This window comes from Zophobas morio, unplaced genomic scaffold (assembly GCF_036711695.1).
Source record: "Zophobas morio isolate AGI-343-1 ecotype UQ-CSIRO unplaced genomic scaffold, CSIRO_AGI_Zmor_V1 ptg000002l, whole genome shotgun sequence".
Taxonomy (NCBI): Eukaryota; Metazoa; Arthropoda; class Insecta; order Coleoptera; family Tenebrionidae; genus Zophobas; species Zophobas morio.
The window spans coordinates 3,911,087-3,932,621 of record NW_026972107.1 but is presented as its reverse complement, the minus strand read 5'-3'; the positions used below and the strand labels follow the sequence as shown (position 1 = coordinate 3,932,621).

General features: G+C 40.4%; 2 protein-coding genes across 2 annotated transcripts; one reads left to right on the top strand and one right to left on the bottom strand.

The window, feature by feature from the left end:
• The first annotated feature begins 739 nt into the window (after positions 1-739).
• On the top strand, positions 740-11,988 carry LOC135124917 (1-phosphatidylinositol 4,5-bisphosphate phosphodiesterase classes I and II). Its single transcript, XM_064050138.1, has 12 exons — positions 740-1,170; positions 4,221-4,367; positions 4,541-4,812; positions 4,912-5,097; positions 5,157-5,531; positions 5,587-5,846; positions 6,063-6,256; positions 6,316-6,532; positions 6,729-7,258; positions 7,308-8,041; positions 9,073-9,580; positions 9,744-11,988. Exons 1-12 carry the CDS (start codon positions 1,048-1,050, stop codon positions 9,816-9,818), a joined length of 3,621 nt encoding a protein of 1,206 aa, XP_063906208.1. The 5' UTR covers positions 740-1,047; the 3' UTR covers positions 9,819-11,988.
• Positions 11,989-12,055: 67 nt separating this feature from the next.
• LOC135124926 (pyruvate carboxylase, mitochondrial) lies at positions 12,056-18,224 on the bottom strand. Its single transcript, XM_064050149.1, has 10 exons — positions 18,057-18,224; positions 15,988-16,487; positions 15,844-15,938; positions 15,270-15,797; positions 14,722-15,214; positions 14,415-14,447; positions 13,909-14,306; positions 13,602-13,861; positions 13,167-13,552; positions 12,056-13,121 (listed from the first exon to the last, which is right to left on the bottom strand). Exons 2-10 carry the CDS (start codon positions 16,469-16,471, stop codon positions 12,229-12,231), a joined length of 3,570 nt encoding a protein of 1,189 aa, XP_063906219.1. The 5' UTR covers positions 16,472-16,487; positions 18,057-18,224; the 3' UTR covers positions 12,056-12,228.
• Between the last annotated feature and the right edge of the window lie 3,311 nt (positions 18,225-21,535).

The following is a 21,535-nucleotide window of genomic DNA, read 5'->3' as shown; positions in this document are numbered from 1 at the left end:
TACCTCCAAAAGTTGTGGAAATGCTTCCTAGTGTCAGAAAAAAAAAATTTAGTGTTCGCCCTATGGTTTGCACACTATTAGTTGCGCCGCATGTAGGCAACCAACTACACACACAGTTGAACTCGCACGAATTCCAAAAACTAAATGATCCACGGAGCAAGAAGTGCCACGTTTAGGGGTATGTTTGTAATGGGGTGCAGGGCGCGAAGCGCCCTGCCTCCACTACAAACCCGATATTACACCTACCAGTGTTGTTGACTATAAAAAGTTAGGTTATGTTCTAAACGACTTCCCATTGAAGAGTGTGCAAATGGGAAATTTAACAATTTTTTTGTGGCAAAAGTAAGCATTTCCACAACATTTGAAGGTGAGGAACGTGATCAGGGGGTCCTGTAGAAGAGTTCTGTGCAAACAGTTTGTACGAAATCGAGAAGTGCTCTTTGTAAAATTTTACCACAAACAGTGTTGCCAACATAAGTCGAGGAGTCCTCAACCGTCATTTAATTTAAACTATGACGCTTCTCTATGTTCTCTGGTGTGACAAAGAAAAATATGTCATCTTTGCTTCCTCAAACGTTCTAGAACGAAAATTCCAAAAACATTGAGAAGATTTCTTTGCTAATGTTCAGCGCCCTCTATCCATCAATAGTCGCACCCATCTCCGCTGCCTACCCTGCCCAGCTCAGACCAACACCGAACCTCCTCCTTTGCCGCTGGTTGTTGACCCAAATCGGGCCACTCCGTCATGCGCCGCTGCCAGCAGACCTGGTAACAGGCAAACAGCAGCAGTAGCAACAAGAAGATAGGCAAGTGCAACTTCGATGCAAAATCGTCGAATAATCTAGTCCGAACGAGATGGTGAGCCAGACAGACCTCCGCCGGACGAGCCCATCCACCCCGTCCACCTAACCGGAACCGCGTACGCAATCCTCCGGTCGCGTCCAGGTGCGGACTAGGATGAAGCAGCGCTGAGCGCTCTTCCAGTCTTTGTCGTCGGAAAGTGCTGTGGTAGTGTCAGTGCGATGCTGTGCTGAAGAGACCCTCGCGATGTCGGCTGCTCCGGGAGGCAGGGCCGGAGCGGCACCCGCTCCGACCAACGCTGTCTCCCTCAAAGCCATCGAGGTGCCCCAGGCCCTGCAGAACGGAGAGAAGTTCATCAAGTGGGATGAGGTGAGACGGGGCGCCTACCATTGCCAAAGGGTGGTAAACACCAGAGGCGGCGCGGCGGGATGGGCGAGGGTGTGGGTGGGACGGATGAAATTATCAAAAGATGTTGATTCGGTGTTATTATGGGTCTCTGGGTTGATTATAGAGGTTTGCTTGTAGATGTTTGGAGATTAAGAAACATGAAAAAGTACTATGTGTAATGACAGCTTTGAGATAACAAGTTAATACCTACACACAGCCAAGGAATCACCAAGTTACACCGATTTTATTCATCTAATATGTATCTACTATTGCTATTTCCCGTGATTACTGTGTTTGAAAAAAGCAATATATACCGGAAAGCGACTTAAAGTTCTCCAAGGGACCAAGAAACTAAACAAGTCATATTTTGAACTCCTTCAAGACACTACACGTACCAGTTTTACAACAGTTGGCACAAGAAACTTATTCTTGGATGAAAAAAGTATATTATCTTGACATTTTTCAGATTTTGACGGGTTATCTACCTATCGTTCATTATTTTTTGAAAATTGTCAAGATAATTTTAATAAACAGTGAAAAAATTGTCTTTGGCTCTTTGGTTTTTACCGATTTTTCATCATATTTTACAAGAAAACCAACGAACACAACATTCGTGCAAAGAAAAACTTTCAAAAACTTGAAATTCGTTGAAATTACAATATCGCTCTTGGCTATCCTTCAAGGTGTACATATATTTCTAATTATCTAGTTTTGTTCAAAAATTTTAATTGAAACATACTTGGGGATGTGTTTTCATTTTCAGGATCATATTGGGACACTGATAGAACACAAAAATATTTTTGTACCTTTTCGAAAAAAGTTTTTCTATTTTTTTTAATTCGTTACGTTATCTTTCATGTCAGAGAATGTTAGAACTTTTTGCTCTGGTGAATTTTGTATAAACAGCCTCACGCTCGCAAACTAGACTCTTGTGGGGGCTCCAGGGTAGTGTAAGACTCCGCCACTGGTAACACCACACCCTAAACTCGGGGCTCCGGGAAAGTGGCCCGTCGAAAAAGAAAGCGTGAAAATTTATATTCCGGTTGTGTCGGTTCAGGTACAGGTGGTTTTTAATGTGACTCATTATTAGACAATAGGTTCTTGGATGTTAGAGCTGTGCGATTTCAACAAGAAATGGCCGCGCCAAATATACTCACTTTTCTAAAAAATAAATAAATAGAAGGGTTTATGTTTCAAATTGGATATGTTTTAGATGCGTGCCAAAAGAAAAATTGTATAATCATGAAGTTATTTCTGGCTGAAAAGTATGTTGCATTTCCGTCTGTCTGCGATTCTTGTTTGATGGGTTAACGTTGATGAAATTTCTTTTTAACGGGTCAATTTATCCTTCAGATTTCGCTCAGCAGATTACTTAATTTCACGATTATGGTGGAAAACCGAAAACAGAACCTGGGCAATTTGTCTGCGTTTTTAAAATAAAGAAATCTTGTTCTATTTCGTGTATGGTGTTTGTTTATTCACATTTTTGAGAATCGATGTTTCAGAGAAAAGACGGAATAACTTGTATTGTCATGTTTTTTTCTCTTGATATTTAAACGCAGTGTTATTTATAATTATGTTTCTTTTCGCAAAGCTGTAGATTCTGGTTCTAATAATACAAAATCGCCATAAAAATAGTATCAACAGTATAGATTAAAACATTATCAACACAATTGACCTTGTTATTCTGCCAACTGTCACGCCGAAAATGTTATCAGATTTTTATTCGCGTGCATGTTAAATCCCTCCAATTTAGTGGATCTAAAAAAAGAAATAAATCTGGACAAAGAAATATCGCTTGCCATTTATACTCACAGGTTTGTTAAATTTTAGGCTAAACCTCTACCTGCCAGTGTTTAATAAGAATAAAATCCTTAATCAAGGTTTATCTAATACCAAATTACCCGGTTAATTAGAACAGTGCGGTTTCTACTAAATATTTCCTAAAAGAGGTCAGGGCAGTGATAAAAGATAAAACGGGATAAAGTTTTAGAAACTCGTTATCAGAGGGATGATAGAGTTAATTCAAAATACATAAACAGGATGTCGTAAAGTTTTTATTTTGTGAGGACTGGGATGTAGCAGCCGAGATCAGATTATCTACGTAGAAGTGCAGATTTAACTTTTCCGTGTGTTATTGTTGCATTTCTCGTCAGAAAAGATTGGTACATCTCAGAAGTTTTAATTAAACAGGAGCTACGTCTGTTTGGACTTTAAAGAATTATCCGATGTACAATTTTTATTGAGCTTTTAAACGTAAATGTAGCAACTTCCAGACAGTTGGTGTTTTTTTTTTTAAACTAATAATTAATATCGGTGTGAATGGAATTCTTCTGTATTCCCGAAAGAGAAAGTCATTCGCTTTCAAATTACCTTATTTGCCTTAGAGATGGCGATAAGAAATTAGTAATGTTGTTTAATTGTTTATTAATTTGTTAACTAGTTAATAATCGATTATTTATTTAAGATAACGCTCGATAAGTAATTTTGAGTAAACAACAACATTTATTTATGCAAACGGTAGATATTATTGTAAAAAATAAAACGTGGCGTATTTTTCTGTTTATTTTGTTTTAACCTCTGCTTCTTAAAACCTCCCGCTAAGCCTCTGCGCGAATTGTTTAGAAAATAGCTCCAAATTACTATTATCGTTCGTAGACCGTAAAATATCGCCGTTACAAATCTGTCAAACTTCAGCTTTGATTACACATTTACAAAATATACTTGTTCGTAGGCACCTAATTTTACGTACAACAGGAACTTCATTTAAAAGTGTTATATTGCTATTATTCCCACGTGGACTAACATAAAGTCCACCTACTGAACGCGCTCCACAAATACCTTCCAGATTTATTCACTCTGTAACAACCTCCCTGTTAACAAATGTGCCCAGCTACCAAATTCCGGTAGCCGTAACCCAACACTTTGTTCTTTTTTTACTTCCATCAACGTCATCCATTACTTTGTTCTAATGTACACATACACCAGTCAATTAGAATTGAACCGGCGCCAACGGAAAAAAAATGTTCCAGGATTCAGGAGTGGGAACGCCGGTTACCCTACGCGTGGACAAACACGGCTTCTACATCTACTGGGTGGACCAGAACCACGAGATGGACCTTCTGGACATCGTCACCGTCAGGGATACCAGGACGGGTCGCTATGCGAAAATTCCAAAGGTAGTTTGGTGTAATTATTAGTGAAGAACAGCCCGATGACTTCCGATCAGTTGCTTTGGGTTTAGATTTTTTTATTACAAGCGATCGACTCGTCGAAAGTCACTTGGCACGTGGTTGTTAATACAAAAGCTCGACTAAATCGGCAGAAACTGGAAATGAAATGATGCTTTCAGGACCCCAAGTTAAGGCAGATCGTGACGATGGGGTCGCAAGATACGTTAGAAGAGAAAACAGTGACTGTATGTTGTGCCAATGACTTTGTGAATATTAATTTTGTAAATTTTTGTTGTACGAGGAAAGAAATTGCGAGACTGTGGACGGACTCGCTGATGAGTCTGGCGTATAATCTCAACCAAATCAATGGCACAACTAACATGTATCTTCTGAAGGCGTACACGAAGCTCGTACTCATAACGGACAAGGCTGGCAAAATTCCGATTAAAAAGTATGCGGTTTGATGAGACAAGCCGTTTTAATTTTGTTAAAAAAAAAACGGCTTGTCGCAATTGTGTTGCGAACCCGTAGTGAATAAATCTTCTTTCAGCATTATCAAAATGTTTGCTCAGAGCAGAGATGACAAAAGACGAATCGAAACGGTTCTACAAACGACTGGGTTACCGTACGGCAAAAATGACACGATAAGCCCCGAAAAGTTCCAATTCGAAGATTTTTTCAATTTTTACAAGAACCTGACGCAGCGCAGCGAAATCGAAAAGGTCTTCAATGACATGTATGTTCGATAGCCACGTGACGAACTTTTCAGCTTCTTCACGAGCTTGTTTTTTTCAGCGTCGGTTCGAAGAAGCACATGACAGCCGCACAGTTTGTCGACTTTCTAAACAAAACTCAACGAGATCCTCGCTTGAACGAAATCCTACACCCTTACGCTAACACGACGCGAGCCAAAGACATTATCGCCCAATATGAACCCAACAAGTACAATGCTCAAAAAGGCCAGTTGTCGATCGACGGATTCCTGCGATACCTCATGTCGGAAGACAACAATATAATAGCGCAGAGTAAATACGAGCTCTGCGACGAAATGGATCATCCTTTGGCACACTATTTTATAAATTCATCGCACAATACGTATTTAACCGGTCATCAATTAACCGGCAAGTCTAGTACCGAAATGTACAGGCAGTGTTTATTAGCCGGATGTCGGTCTGTTGAGAGTTTCGTCAGGTGTTTATAATAAATTTAATGGAGGTGTTTTTAGGTGCGTCGAACTGGATTTCTGGAACGGGAGAGAGGAACCCATTATCGTGCACGGGTACACGTTCGTGCCGGAAATTTCCGCCAAAGAAGTGTTGGAGGCTATCGCGGAGAGCGCTTTCAAGACCTCGGATTTTCCGGTGGTTTTGTCGTTCGAGAACCACTGCAATCCGAGGCAGCAAGCCAAAATCGCCAATTATTGCAGAGAGATTTTCGGAGATATGCTGTTGGAGGCGCCCTTGGAGGGGTTCAAACTCGAACCAGGTAATGCGGTCGTTTACATGCAATAGCCGTGTTTACGCATTTTTGCATGTGTAATTAGAACCGTGATATGGTGCGTGCGATGTCTCTATTAACAACGTCCAGATTTAAATAGCGAATTGAACGACTGAGTGCTTAGCGCTTTGCCTACTTAAAACGTGTCCAATCGCGACGAGACACGTCACGACGTGTCGTTTCAATTGGTCATCCGTTTTTTAGGTCAGCCCTTGCCTCCACCTTCGGTTTTGAAAAGGAAGATCATTATCAAGAATAAAAAAAAACACCACCATCATCATCACCACCACCACCATCACAAAAAGAGTAGTACGGTGCAACCGCCGGAAGCGGCTTTTTCTGAGCCGACAGGAAACGGTGACGTACCCCATCACCCTCCACCGTTACAAACGAGACAAGTATTTTGAATAAAACATCAACGTGTTGTGTTTATATTGATTTCTTTATTTATTAAAAGGGTTCTAAAGATTCCACCGGCACGGAGGATGAGGATACATCGAGCGATGACGACGGCGAAACACTGGAAGCTGATAATCCGACGGAAGCGGCGAACGAGGGAAGCGACCATAAACCTGCCGCCGCTGCCGCCACCGAGACCGAAGCGGGGGCAGAGATATCGGCTCTGGTGAATTATGTGCAGCCCGTACATTTCTACAGCTTTGAAAACGCGAAAAGTGAGTCGAGTCTGCACCTTTTGTTCTTGGTACATTGTAATCGCTCATTTAAACTTGGAAAATGAAGATGTAAGATAACATTTTTGACACAATAGGTGAAAATAGGGCACGACGATTCGAGTTTGGTTTAATTGATATGTTCTCTTTAGTCTAAGTATCCAAAAACCGATTGAACACGTTCCGTTTTTGTCGTTAGAGAAGAACCGCAGCTACGAGATGTCGTCCTTCGACGAAAAGCAGGCGACGAGCTTGCTCAAGGAGTACCCTGTGCAGTTCGTCAACTACAACAAGCACCAGCTGAGCCGCGTGTACCCGTCTGGGACGCGCTTCGACTCGTCCAACTTCATGCCGCAGGTTTTCTGGAACGCCGGATGTCAGTTGGTCGCGTTGAACTTCCAGACTTTGGACTTGGCCATGCAACTCAACCTCGGCATTTTCGAGTACAACTTCCGGTGCGGTTATTTGCTCAAGCCCGAGTTCATGCGAAGGACGGATAGACGGTTCTATCCGTTCGCTGAATCGACGGTTGACGGTATCATCGCTGGTACAGTCAAAGTTACTGTGATATCTGGACAATTCCTGACTGACAAGAGAGTAGGGACTTACGTTGAGGTGGAGATGTATGGCCTACCGGCGGACACGGTAAGGAAGAGGTTCCGGACGAAGACGGTACCGAGCAACGGCATCAATCCGGTGTACGAGGAGGAGCCGTTCGTCTTCAAGAAGGTAAATTTTCAGTTGAGTGCGCACGCGCGACTTAAGTCTTCCGTCGCAGGTGGTCCTTCCCGACCTAGCCTCGATTCGGATAGCCGCCTACGAAGAATCCGGCAGGTTCATCGGCCATCGCTTCCTCCCCGTCGTGGGGCTGTGTCCCGGCTACCGGCACGTCAACCTGCGCACGGAACTCGGGCAGCCGCTCCCTCTGGCCACCGTCTTCGTGCAAATCGTGGTGAAAGACTACGTCCCCGACGGACTCTCCGACTTCGCCGAGGCCTTGGCTAACCCGATCAAGTACCAAAGCGACCTCGAGAAGCGAGCGCAGCAGCTGGCCGTGCTCACCGACGACATGGAGCCGAGCGACGGCGACGAACAGAAGAAAAACAGCCTGACGAAAGTATCGAAGGAGCAGACCAGCAACGGCAGCCCCGTCCAGAGGCCGCTGGCGGCGACGGGGGCCGCCTCCGTGGAAGTAGCTTCCGACAGCGAAGCGCAAGTCACCGCCACCAGCGTGGAAAAGAACACGACGAACGAGTCCAACTCGGTTAGCAAGACGGCGGAGGCGAAGGAGGAGAAGTTCGAGGAACTAGTCGCCGAACCTGTAGATAAGATTCTAGACAATAAGTTAGTCAAGGAGAAGAGGATGGAGTTGGACAAGAAACTGGAGACGCTGCGGAAGAAGCACGAGAAGAAGAAGATGACGCTGCAGTCGCAGAAGTCCGGGGACTTCTCCGAGAAGAGATCGAGACTGATACATATGAAGCTGGTTAAGAGGTTGTCGAGCAAGAACATGTAAGTGTTTTTCGTTTTAAGGTCTTGTAGTGGCTTGAACTGGAGAAGGGGAAGGGTTGGGGGATAAAGTAGTGATATTTGAGCAGATAATAGTTACTATGTTACAAGTTGTAACGTTTTAAAGGGCGGAGAACCAGACCAGTTGTTCTGAACAACCAACTGGTATGTGGGGCCTTTGCACTGTATGGTGAGTTTTGGTGTCATGTGAAGAGATGTGACAACACTGCTACTAAGGCATGCACGAACGACTTGCACATGATAAGAAGAGTAGCGTTCTGTTTTTAGTTGGGTAGACGTTTGAGCTGGCTCTGTGGAAGGCCCAAGAAACAATTTGTATAGACTTAAGCAGGATTAAGTTAAGAACAAAAAGAGGGGCGACATATCTTCAAATGTGATAATTTTGCAATAACAGTTTCAATTGTTTCTTGGGGGAATACGAGGTCTAGGCAGTGACAACGCGAGCTTTACGACTGGAGGGGGCGTGCACACGTGTAAACTAACAATTACGTCATCAGTTTTTAATGTTTAGTTTTTTTTATCAAATATATGTACATATACGTGTGTGTATGTCGATAACATCCTGCATAACGTAACAACGAAACTAAATAAAACACTAATAAACACGTCTACGTCAAAAAAAAAACAATTACCAAGTACGAAAAACTTGAAATACTAAGTATGCTGCCTCTCCTCTCTAGCACTGCCACTGGGAAGAACGAATGATGTCGTGCATGTATTTATGTTTAGACAAAACAGAAATATATTTGGGACGCTTTGTGTAACATAGTAATTATTATAATTAACTGTGACAATATTGTTTAATTGAAGTATCGGATGTAGCGATACGTAGTGCACCATTGTCCACTTGACGTTGTCGAAAAAATAAATCGTAAACATTCATAACCTGCAATCATCGCTCATAGTAAATCTACTTAGTCTGGCATGCTCTTCTTATCCTCATTTTCTAATTCAAACTTTCCCCCATCGTTCTCCCTCTTCTCTTCGAAACGTCAATCGTGCCAAATTTGCAGCGTGAGCGGCGTCTTTTCGACGGAATCACCCAGCGCCGAGCCTCTCACGAGCGTGGCTGACGGCCCCGAGACGAGCAGCGGCGAGAGCGACAAGCCCTCCCTCCCCAGGAGCCACTCCGAGCGGCTGCTGCACGTCAACCGCGAATTCGTTTCGCAAGAGAAGGAGCTGCGGGAGAAGTACCACGAGCTCATCTACAACACTGCGGAGAAAGTCATGAGAATATCGCAGAACAACCAGCTGAAGACGCTGCGAGATCAATTCGAACGGGAGACCGCTGACTTGATGCGGCGGTTGCAGGCTGACCACCGCGAGGAAGTCAAAGCGTTGGCGAAGAAACACAGGAACAGGGAGCAGTTCACGCGAGTGAAGAGGGAGGCGGTGACGGCGGTCGTAGGGCGGGGGGTGTCGGAGAGGGGCAAGCTGGGGCAGATTTTCGAGAGCCGGATCGAGGACCTGCAGAGGCAGCACGAGGCGGTCAAAGATGCCTTAGCGGAGAGTAGGAATAAGGTAAGTGGATGGGACTAGCTACCACAGGAGACGTTATCTTACAGTTCTAACGTTCCCTGGGGTAGTTGGGCTTCTCAATTAAGCTGCGACTTTGGGCGAATAGATTTATGTTTTGAATTACGTCATCGGAGTGCAGTGAGTGAGCAGTGGTTGTGAATTGCAGGCGAAAATTGCCCTTTTGAAAGAGTTCGAGACGCGGATGGCGAGGGTGGAATCTGAAAGCAGCGGAGTTCCGTGACTGTTATCTTAAAAAAAAACACACATTCTTTTTTCCAAGTCTTACTGTGAGTTACCTGAAGAGAACCTTCAAAAATGAGAATCTCTAGTTGTAAAGTAAGCAAAGTGCAATATTTATGAATATTGTCGTAATTTATTTAACGAATACTTCTTTGATACTCTCGACAATCAAAATGTTAAGGTGGCCCAGATGTTTTTAAGTGCTACAGTCCTTTGGTCTTGTTACTATAATAATTATAGTCTGTATTGATGTTTATCGTTTATTGTGATAGTAGGTATTAGAGAAAAGTAATATTAGAGCGTTTAAAGTGATAAATGAATTTATTGTTAAGTTGCAACGTAACGCCAGTCTACCGTTCGTTTTATTTATCAAATTCGGTTTTGTTGTAGATATCTTGTGTCTAACCTCAACCACCCCTAATGATAGAGAGAAAGTGGCACAAATCGGAAATTTACAGGACGTTTTGTATTTCATACCCACCTAAACTCGACTTTTTTTCGGACTGTAATATCAAGTAGTTCAAAGTTTTGTTTAATATTTTGAAGTAGGTACATGCAATGTAGTTATTTCCAGTTTTGTTAATTAACAGGAAACAAGTCGACGGCTAATTGTTATGGTTGTTTGTTTAGTTTCACGTTTGCTCAATTAAGGCGATTTTAGTAGTGAAAATTGTTTGAGTTCCACTAATAAACAACCAGTTTTGACTAATTATTATAATAACGCAGCCATGTGCCACTTTCTTTACAATTTTCATCAGTTTCAGTCATTATAATATAAAGATCGAGAATCGTAGATATGTTATTTATAAAATTTTAAGTTTTCATATATTTTATTTTAGAGATTGTTTATTTTTTAACTTTGGTATCACAGCGGGTTTTATATTTCTAGTCATTTGTATAGTTAAGTTAAACTCGAAACTTTTTTTCTCATGAGTGAATTTATGCTCACGGGAAGCTGTAGAAAACAACCAGATCGTAGCGTATGATTGCGGTTATGCCAAATTCTCAAAGTACACAACTTAACCTCATTTTTAAAATAACGTGACTTCATTTCAGCTCGGTACTCGTTAAATTTCTATATTAGGTGCTCTTCTCGCCGAAAAAACGTTTCGAGTACTCCCGGCGATATTTTCTTAACTAACTTTGTGATATTTATGTGGTGGATAATTCGACAAAGTTATTTTCATAGGCTTCCTTCATGTGTTATCTTATGTACAGCACTCGGTGCAGCATTATCGATCAAATCATTACCAATCCTAATAAATTGCGCAACCTGTCGATTTTTTGTCGTGCTCGTTAAGACAAATGGGTGCACACTTCCCCGAATCCCGCTCTTCCATGACTACTTTACAGGAGTTAAATTTTTTTGTTTTGTGCATGTCAAGCATGAGAAAAACGGCCTGAACCATCAAAAACCTACCTTATTTTGTTATTACACACATTACGGAAGACAGATGCTTTATCTGAACCGCTATTGAATCTTCGATGTTGCTGACTAGTGTTTGTTGCTACTAATTGTTAATATAACTGGTTGTTGAACATGTAGTATAGACAATTGTTAGGTCAGACTTACTCTTCCTTATTGTGGAAGTAATGAGGGAATTAGTTAATTGTCGACGAAGATAAGGAGGGTAAGTTGTGCGATAGATGTAGTAAAAATTATTTCCCTCGTTAGGTACTGTACTCCATAAAATATACTCAAAAACGGCCTATTTAGTCTATTTAGGGTTTGTTTATGACTCTTTTTTTTTACAAAAATGTACAGTTTTTTTTCGGTTGAATCTTGTTTTGTATGTTAGTACTTATTTGTTTGTATAACAAGTGCTCAAAAGTATTTCGGCGAAGTTTTCGTTTTGTTGATTTTTGTTAGGCGGTGTGATCGAACAAACTCGGGCTCGTGGCGTCAGCGGACTGACGTGTCCAGCTTTTTCGATCACGCAGTATTAGTGTAAGCGAGCCTATTTATGTACGACTTCTCATCATTTTTTGAGACAAATAACATTCCATTTATTTCGATTAGTGAGTATCGTTAATACGAACTTCAGCATTTTGTATTTTTCCAAGTCGTGCCTTTTAACCATGAATAATTTTACTTGTACACTATTCTTACTCATCTATGTATTACATGTGTTTACTATGAAGTTTATGTCAGAATAGATTTATGTGCTCCATTACAGTTTCCATTATTTACTGCCTTCACACCGTATTTCTAGCGTCATTCATCGAATAAAGCCAGAATAAAAAATAAGTGAATTTATTAATAAAAGTCGAGTAACAAAATAACAAGATCAACAAAGGGGATGTAACAATAAATAATTCCGGGAACATCTCAAAAATATAATCGAAAAACAAGTAAAAATAGCTCTTTTGTACATGACGTGACACAGCCTAAACACCAAAGTACCTAGTATTTATTCAACGGTGATCATCAAGTCTTCAGCCTCGAGTTTCATTCCCATATTGACATCTAGAGTTTTTACGATACCAGCGACGGGACTCTGGACCACGGTTTCCATTTTCATAGCCGAGAGGATCACTAAAGGCGTACCTTTCTCGACTTTTTCGCCAACTTTGATTCTAATATCGATCACAGTACCGGGCATAGGCGCACCCACTTGTTTCTTATCGGCTTTATCGGCCTTGGGATGCACGTGTATCTCCTTCCCGGCATCCTTGTCTCTGATAAGTACCGACCGAAGAGTACCGTTCAGTTCAAAAAAGACTTCTCTTTCTCCGTTTTCGGTTAAATCTTCGGCCATCGCGAGAGTCTTGATACCTAGAGTCTTCCCTTTTTCGATCGTTACTTCAAACTCTTCGCCAACCTTAGGCCCCACTAGGAAAATCCGCGTGTCTAATTTATCCACAGGTCCGTACTGTTCTTTGAACGTTAGGAATTCGTTCGTGACTTGTGGATACAGCGCGGCAGACATGACATCCCGATCAGTCGCGTGAGGGAAAGTTTCCCTGATATCGTTGCTCAGTTTGTCAAAATCTAGTGGTGCTAGAGATGCCCCGGGACGCCCTTCGATCCTAGGCATGTCTCGTAAGACCTTGGAGCGTAGAGGTTCGGGGAAACCGCCATAGGGTTGTCCGATGTGACCTTGCAAATACTCCACTACTGACTTAGGGAAAGATAATTCTTCGGCTTTGTTCAAAACGTCGTCTGACGTGAGTTTGTTCTGGACCATGAACTGAGCTAAGTCGCCCACGACTTTGGACGATGGTGTGACTTTGATAATATCACCTAGGAGGATATTGGCTTCGGCGTACGCCTTCTTCACGTCTTCGAAGAAGTCGCCCAGACCTAAAACCCGTACGGTTACGAAAGTTTAAGAAACTTGGTACCCACCTAGCGAGTAGGCTTGGAACTGGAGGTTGGTGTATTGTCCGCCGGGGATTTCGTTGTTGTAGACGTCCGCGTTCCCGGATTTCATGGTCGTGGTACACTCGAAAGGTGCGTACAGGGTTCGGGTTTGTTCCCAGTATGCCGAGTATTCCGAAACTTTGGACAGATCCAAGTTTGTGTCGAGCGGTGTTCCTTGGAGGCTGGCCACGACCGCACCCATGCTGGGTTGGCTAGTAAGACCCGACATGGAATCGACGGCGACGTCGACGACGTCAGCTCCGGCTTCAGCGCATGCTAGCATAGAAGCGACACCAGCGCCACTCGTGTCGTGCGTATGGATATGAATCGGAAGGTCAGGATATTTGTCGCGGAGAGCGCTTACCAACATCCTAAAATACATGGAATGTACGAAATTAACGAAATCGGTTAGACGCTTACCTTCCAGCTGCCGGTTTAAGCAGTCCGGCCATGTCTTTGATGGCCAAGACGTGCGTTCCCGCCTTTACCAGCTCTTCAGCTATGTTCAAGTAATATTTCAAATCATATTTGGTTTTTTTGGGGTTGCTCACGTCCCCAGAGTACGAAATCGCCGCCTCCACGATCCCGCCCGCTTTGCCTGCCGCTTCCAGCCCCACGATCAAGTTCGGAAGGTAATTCAAAGAGTCGAACACGCGGAAAATGTCCATTCCGGTTTGGACCTAGGACAAGCGTTCAATTCCAGCTGATGCCCCGAAACCCAACTTACCGCTAACTCGCAGAACTTAAACACGACGTTATCTGGATAATTCGTGTAGCCCACAGCGTTCGCCCCTCTAAGCAACATCTGGAAAGGAATATTGGGAATCAATTTTCTCATATCCTCTAATCTTTCCCATGGGCACTCGTGCAAAAACCTCAAGGCGACATCGAAAGTTGCCCCACCCCAGTTCTCCAGCGAGTACAACTGACTGAAATTGTGCGTAACGAACGGCGAGATATTCAGGAGATCGTGCGAACGGACTCTTGTGGCTAACAGAGATTGATGGGCGTCGCGGTACGTCGTGTCCATCAATAGGAGACCTTTGTGGTTCCTCACGGCTTTTGCGAAAGCTTCCGGACCTTGTTGCTTATAAATCTCGCGGAACCCTTTGGGCGGCTGCACTTCTGTCGAATTCGCAAAAGAGTGGCGTTAAAAGGTGCAAGTACATACATTGAGGGAGAATACTGTGACTGTTAATGAAAGGTATAAAATAATGTGAAAAAATACTTTACTTGGAGTTTGTTGAGGGGTGCTGGCCAGGTATTCTGTCAAACAAAAAACAAAAAAGCATGCCAATTAATAACGGAAGACAAACCAAGTCAAAATTAAAGGTAGGTAACGCTAAAGTACGAAAAGGTGAACTTGGTGCGAACATACAAATTTTTGTTATTGAAGTTTTTGTCATCGCGTCCACCTCCTCGTACTGTGGTACGAAGCTAACGTCAAAATACTTCAAGACGGCTAACACAATCATTAAAAACCGGTCCGACTTTACACAATTATTAAAAATGAGAGGTTGGTGATGAGGTCGATTTTTACCTTGAGATACCTCCGGCAAGTGGGGTTTAATATCCGCAGGCTTGTTAGGAGTGGCTAACGGTGTTTGTGGCCCGTTGACCAACACCTGCCCCAAGTAATTCAACAACTTTTGAGCCCTGTTCTGAGTAGGAGCAAAATTGAAAAGTTGCGGATGCTCGTCGATGAAGTACGTATCGACGGACCCGTTCAAGAACTTCTGGTTCTCCAGAACATTCAAAAGGAACGGAATGTTAGTTTTGACTCCACGAACCCTGAACTCTCTCAGGGCTCGATTCATTTTAGCACAAGACGACTGCAGATCTTTGGATTGCGCTATAACTTTGACCAAGAGGGAGTCGTAGTAGGGCGAAATGATAGCGCCTGCGAAAGCCGAAGCGCCGTCTAACCGGATCCCCATGCCTTCTCCGGAACGGAACACCTCGATCCTTCCTGTGTCGGGCTGGAAGTTCTTGGCCGGGTCTTCTGTGGTCACTCGACACTGAATGGCGAAACCCTAGCGACAAACGAAATACGTCACTGTCGACAAGGTTTGTTAAGCTGGATCTTACGTCGGTTCGTATGCGATCCTGCGTGATCCCCATTTCCGGTAACGTCATGCCTTCGGCGACGCGGATTTGTGTTTGGACCAAATCGATCCCGGTGATCTCCTCCGTGACGGTATGTTCAACTTGCAGCCTAGCGTTGACTTCGATAAAGTAAAAATTGCCTTTTTCGTCGCATAAAAATTCCACAGTGCCTGCGTTCTCGTAACCTACATGCCTAGCTAATTTCACAGCCAAATCAGTCATTCGGTCCCTAACTTTAAGGTCTAGATGGGGCGCGGGTGCCATCTCGACGACCTTCTGGTGCCTTCTCTGGACCGAGCAGTCGCGTTCGTACAAATGGACGACATTACCGGCCTTATCACCCATAAGTTGTACTTCAATGTGCCGCGGACGTTCGATGAACTTTTCGATGAACATGGCGCCGTTGCCGAACGCGCTTAAAGCTTCTGACGACGCTCGCTGGAAGTTTTCTTCCACTTCGTCCATTTTGCGGACCACACGCATGCCGCGACCGCCGCCCCCGTACGCCGCCTGGAACAAATCGATGAAGACGCTATCGACAACGCGGATTGTGTACCTTGAAGATGACGGGTAGGCCGTGCTTGACGCAGAATTCCATCGCTTCTTCTTTGGTGGTGACGGGGCCATCGGTACCGGGCACGATAGGAACCCCTAAACAAACAACATGTTTTTGGCGCAGTCGCTAGGAATTTTTACGCACCTGCAGCGATTGCGGCTTCCCTAGCCGCCACTTTATCCCCCATCTGGTGCACCACCTTCGGCGAAGGACCGATAAACCTAATCCCGGCATCGATGACAGCTTGAGCGAAGTCGGACCTCTCTGAAAGAAACCCGTATCCGGGATGGACTGCATCGATGCCGTTGTCCTTACAAATTTTTATTATTTCAGGGATGTGGAGATAGGCTTGCACCGGCGGCAGGCCATCTCCCACCAAGTAACTTTCGTCCGCTTTCAGTCGGTGGATGTGGGCTCTGTCTTCTTTGGAGTAAATGGCCACGGATTTGATCCCCAGTTCTGTGCATGCTCGGAACACTCTAATGGCGATTTCGCCTCGGTTTGCCACGAGGACGCTTCTAATTGGTTTGTATTCGACTTTTGTGGAGTAGCTGCATCTGTTTGGGAGGCTGGCGAGGTGCTGGGAGGAGCGCAGGAGCGTTTTTGTTGTGACGACGCGGAATAACATTGTGTAGATATTTGTTCTGAAACGACCAAATTTTTTTGGATTTTCGGTACAGATAACCTACTTTTATTTATACGAATCTGTCATCAAATCTATCTGATTTGATAAGCAGCATTAACTTTCTTCGTATAACTATACTATACTGGAATTTTGTGTGTTTGTCTTAAATATGTCCTATTTTTACAACAAAATACCGTTACATACAACAAGTGATAACCTTTTGGAACATTGTTTACTCTTTACAAAACTAATCCTAGTTTCCATTCAGTTTATCGTAACAATTTACACTTTTTATCTAATCTTCAATAGTTGTTTAGAAGCGCGGGATAAAATCTCACCAAAAAACTTTCAATGGTCTGTACTTTACACATAAAATCGTAATTTTTTGAAGTATGAAATCGACCTTTGAAATAGGCTTGCTCTGATCGTCACTGTTTTGATACTCTGATAGATAAAAAAGTAGCGTAAACATAAGATTTAAAAATATTTGCTTCGCTTTAATAATAATAAGTGGAAAATAAAATTATGTGCAATTATTGGCCAACGTATAACCTTGAAAGTCGCACCTCCATGGCACAACGTATAGATTCAAGGTAGAAAAAAACAGCAAAAAGAAATCATTACGAGTAAAGGAGAAATATGTTCAATTTATATGCGTATACAACGTCCACGTTAATGTTATAAACAAAGCTAAACATAGCCTATTATTGGCGACGACTCGTTTAGAATAGTAAAAGACAGTAAACATTTTCAAGTTTTATTGTTTTTTTTTTATTACAAGAGTTGTCAAATTATATGTTCACAATTCGAAAATTTTGTCACGCGACCGTAAATCCCAGTCACGGTCTTCGTACGTTACATAAAAGATTAGAAATAAAAGTTTTTACGGTTATTAATACCAAAGGCGATGCAATGATATCTAGGACGTTTTATTGACATTTTTGTCTGTCCGAGACGAAGGTCAAACTTCTATTTTTTTATCGGTTTTCTTTTAATGTGATAATAGTAATTGGCCGACTCAGGTAAAATATTAAAATTGAAGCGTTATTCGAGTCTGGAATTTATTAACGTAACAATCGCTGTTGTTGGCCGGCTAATTAGAAACGACGAACTTGAACATTATTAAAGAACATTTCCAAATTAAATCGTTCCTTTGGACTTTGTCTTTATCGGAATCACGACACATTCGTTGCGTAATAACGTCGAAGGAGAAAAACAATAACACACTGTGCAATAATACATTTTGCAATTTTGAAAGTATACACAGAAATGCGGTATTTTTAGACCGCATTTCACTCCGGTTGACAGTAAAATTAGAATTGTAGATTCGTGACGTTGTCTAAAAAATTAAATAAAAACAAATCAATTAAAGCGGTCATTGTAGCATCCATATCCATCAGACCGTGACCAATTAAATTTCCAGTTTTCTACAAAACAACCACGACTTTTTTAATTATTCGATCGTTAATCCACGCACGAACATTTTAATCCTAGTGTAATAAATATTTATTAACAAACAAAATACACGTTCGTGGTTTACGTAATTGTTCAAATGAAAACGTCATTGAAAAAAAAAAGACAAACTTACACAGTGTAGTGATGACACAACGTTTCGGATTTAGTGGGGCCGCAATGCTGCACTCGCGCTGCAGTCAAAGACCGGGTCGACACAATATTTTCGAATGAGTGTGTCTGGAAAGCAGTCACTATAAAGTCAACACGAGGCGCATGCGAACTTTACTCCCTGTGCATGATAAGAACGCGAACGAACGGATTAGACGCTGGATTTTGACGAAAGATCGCCGGTTTTTTGTTTTGGCTTTAGGTCAAAATACAAATGGTGAGCGAAGTTTGTGGTATTTTTTATTTTGGTTGAGGACGACGTCGATTTATGTCGAGGTGTGGTGGGAATTCACAGCTGTGAAGGTGATTTCGAGAGCGTCCAGCTGGTTTTATTGAAAAAGGAGCAAAATTTGCGTAGTTCTTTATGTTATGCCCAGCAGGGACGCGCGGTGCACGCCTATGGGGTTAATGATATGTTCGTGGAAAAAGTCATAGCGATCAGCGTCACCTGAACTTGACCTGATTACGCAATCACTTACAATTAAGTGAAATATTTTTAATTACAAAAATTTGCGTATGTTTGTACTATGAGTGTAGAACATACTGTTGCTAATTTGCATGGCGAAAAATAAATGTCAAGCTGTCATAAATAATCTCCGTAATAAATCTTTGTTCAGTTGGTGTTAAGGTAAATATTTTGATGGGGCTGTTAATAAATAGAATCTGACAGTTAGCAACATACATGGGATGTAATGAGTGGTGGCTAATGTTCATTCAAAAGAGCATACATTTTTTGACAAGATTGTCAAAAACTTCTTAGCGGGTTTTTAAAGTTGTCTGCATCTGCTACATTAAAGATTGATGCTTCAGTTCTATTTTAAAACGGGTTCAGTATTAATAGGAACCTTAAAAAATCGTAAAACCGAAACATTGAAAAATCAGAAACGCAAGAAATCGTGGAGTCGAAAAGTCGAACAATTGAGAAACCGAAATAGGCCAAAATCGAAAAGTTAAAAATTGTACAGTTTATAAATTGAGAAATTGACAATCAAAATATCGAAAAATCCAAATCTCGATAAATCGAGAAATCAAAAAACCTAAAAATTCGAAAAATTGAGAGGTTGAAAGATGCAAAGAACGAGAAATCGAAAAGTGATGAAGTCGAAAAATCGAAACATAGAGAAATCGACAAACAAAAAGTTAAAAGTTGAAAAATTGTAAAAGTGGAAAAACTGAGAAACCGAAATAGGCCAAAATAAAAAATTAAAAAACTGATCAATCGAAAACCTGAACAATCAAATCTTGATAAATCGGGAATGAAAAATTAACACATCGAAAAATTGAAAAAACCAGGAAGTCGAAATATCGAAAGATTAAGAAATATTGAAAAATTAAAATATCAAAAGATTGAAAAATCTAAAATTTAAAAATCCAAAAATTGAAAAATTGAAAAAGTTAAAAAGTAGACACATCGAAAAACCCAGAACTCAAAAATAGAAAAGCCGAAGAATTGAAATATTGACAAATCCTAAAACTGAAAAATCGAAAAATCAAAAAAGTGAAGTCGAAAAGTAGAAAACTTAAAAAATCAAAAAACTGAAAAATCAAAAAATTAAAGAATTGACGGACAGGAAAATCGAAACACTCGAAGGTCAACAAATGGGAAAATCAAAACATCGATTAATTGAAAAATCGAAAATTTGAGAGTTTATAAAAGTCAAATTTGAAATATTAAAAAATCGAAAATTTGACAAAATGACAATTGAAAAACAGAAAATCTAAAACCGGGAAGTCGAAAAATCAAAAGATTAAGCAATCGAAAAATTGAAAAATCGAAAAAGTAAAAAAATCCACACATCGAAAACTCCAGAAGCCAAAAATCGAAATGTGGAAGAATCAAAATATTGAAGAATTCCAAAACTGCAAAATTAAAGAAAAACTGAAAAATGGAAAACTTGAAAAATACGAAAACTGAAATATCCAAAAACTGAGAATTTAAAAAGTCAAAAAATTGAGCAATATAAAAATCCAAAAAGTGAAGTCGAAAAATTGAAACCTTAAAAAAATTAAAAAATAAACAATCAAAAACCTGAAAAATCAAAAAATTAAAGAATTGAAGAACAGGAATATCGAAACCCTCGAAAGTCAAGAAATGGGAAAATCAAAACATCGATTAGTTGAAAAATCGAAAAATTGAAAAATCGAAAATTTGAAAAAAAGACAATTGAAAAACAGTAAATCTAAAACCGGGAACTCGAAAAATCGATTGATTAAGAAATCGAAACATTTGAAAAATTCGAAAACTTGAAAAACTGAAATATCGAAAAATTGAAATGAAAAATCGAGAAATCGAAAAATCTAAAATTTTAAATATTGAAAAATTAAAATATCAAAAAACTGAAAAATCAAAAACCTGAAAAATCAGAAAATTAAAAAATTGAAGAACAGGAAAATCGAAACACTCGAAGGTCAAGAAATGAGAAAATCAAAACATCGATTAATTGAAAAATCGAAAAATTGAGAGTTTATAAAAGTCAAATTTGAAAAATTAAAAAATCTAAAATTTGACAAAATGACAATTGAAAAACAGAAAATCTAAAACTGGGAATTCGAAAAATCAAAAGATTACGAAATCGAAACATTTGCAAAATTCGAAAACTTAAAAAATTCAAATATCGAAGAATTGAACTGAAAAATCGAGAAATCGAAAAATCTAAAATTTTAAAAATTAAAAAATCTAAAATTTAAAAATCCAAAAATTGAAAAATCGAAAAAATAAAAAGGTAGACACATCGAAAAATCCAGGAGTCAAAAATCGAAAAGTCGAAGAATAGAAAAATCTAAAATTTTAAATATTGAAAAATTAAAATATCAAAAAATTGAAATATCAAAAACCTGAAAAATCAGAAAATTAAAGAATTGAAGAACAGGAAAATCGTAACACTCGAAGGTCAAGAAATGAGAAAATCAAAACATCGATTAATTGAAAAATTGAAAAATTGAGAGTTCATAAAAGTCAAATTTGAAAAATTAAAAAATCTAAAATTTGACAAAATGACAATTGAAAAACAGAAAATCTAAAACCGGGAATTCGAAAAATCAAAAGATTAAGAAATCGAAACATTTGCAAAATTCGAAAACTTAAAAAATTCAAATATCGAAGAATTGAACTGAAAAATCGAGAAATCGAAAAATCTAAAATTTTAAAAATTAAAATATCTAAAATTAGAAATCCAAAAATTGAAAAATCGAAAAAATAAAAAGGTAGACACATCGAAAAATCCAGGAGTCAAAAATCGAAAAGTTGAAGAATAGAAAAATCTAAAATTTTAAATATTGAAAAATTAAAATATCAAAAAATTGAAATATCAAAAACCTGAAAAATCAGAAAATTAAAGAATTGAAGAACAGGAAAATCGAAACACTCGAAGGTCAAGAAATGAGAAAATCAAAACATCGATTAATTGAAAAATTGAAAAATTGAGAGTTCATAAAAGTCAAATT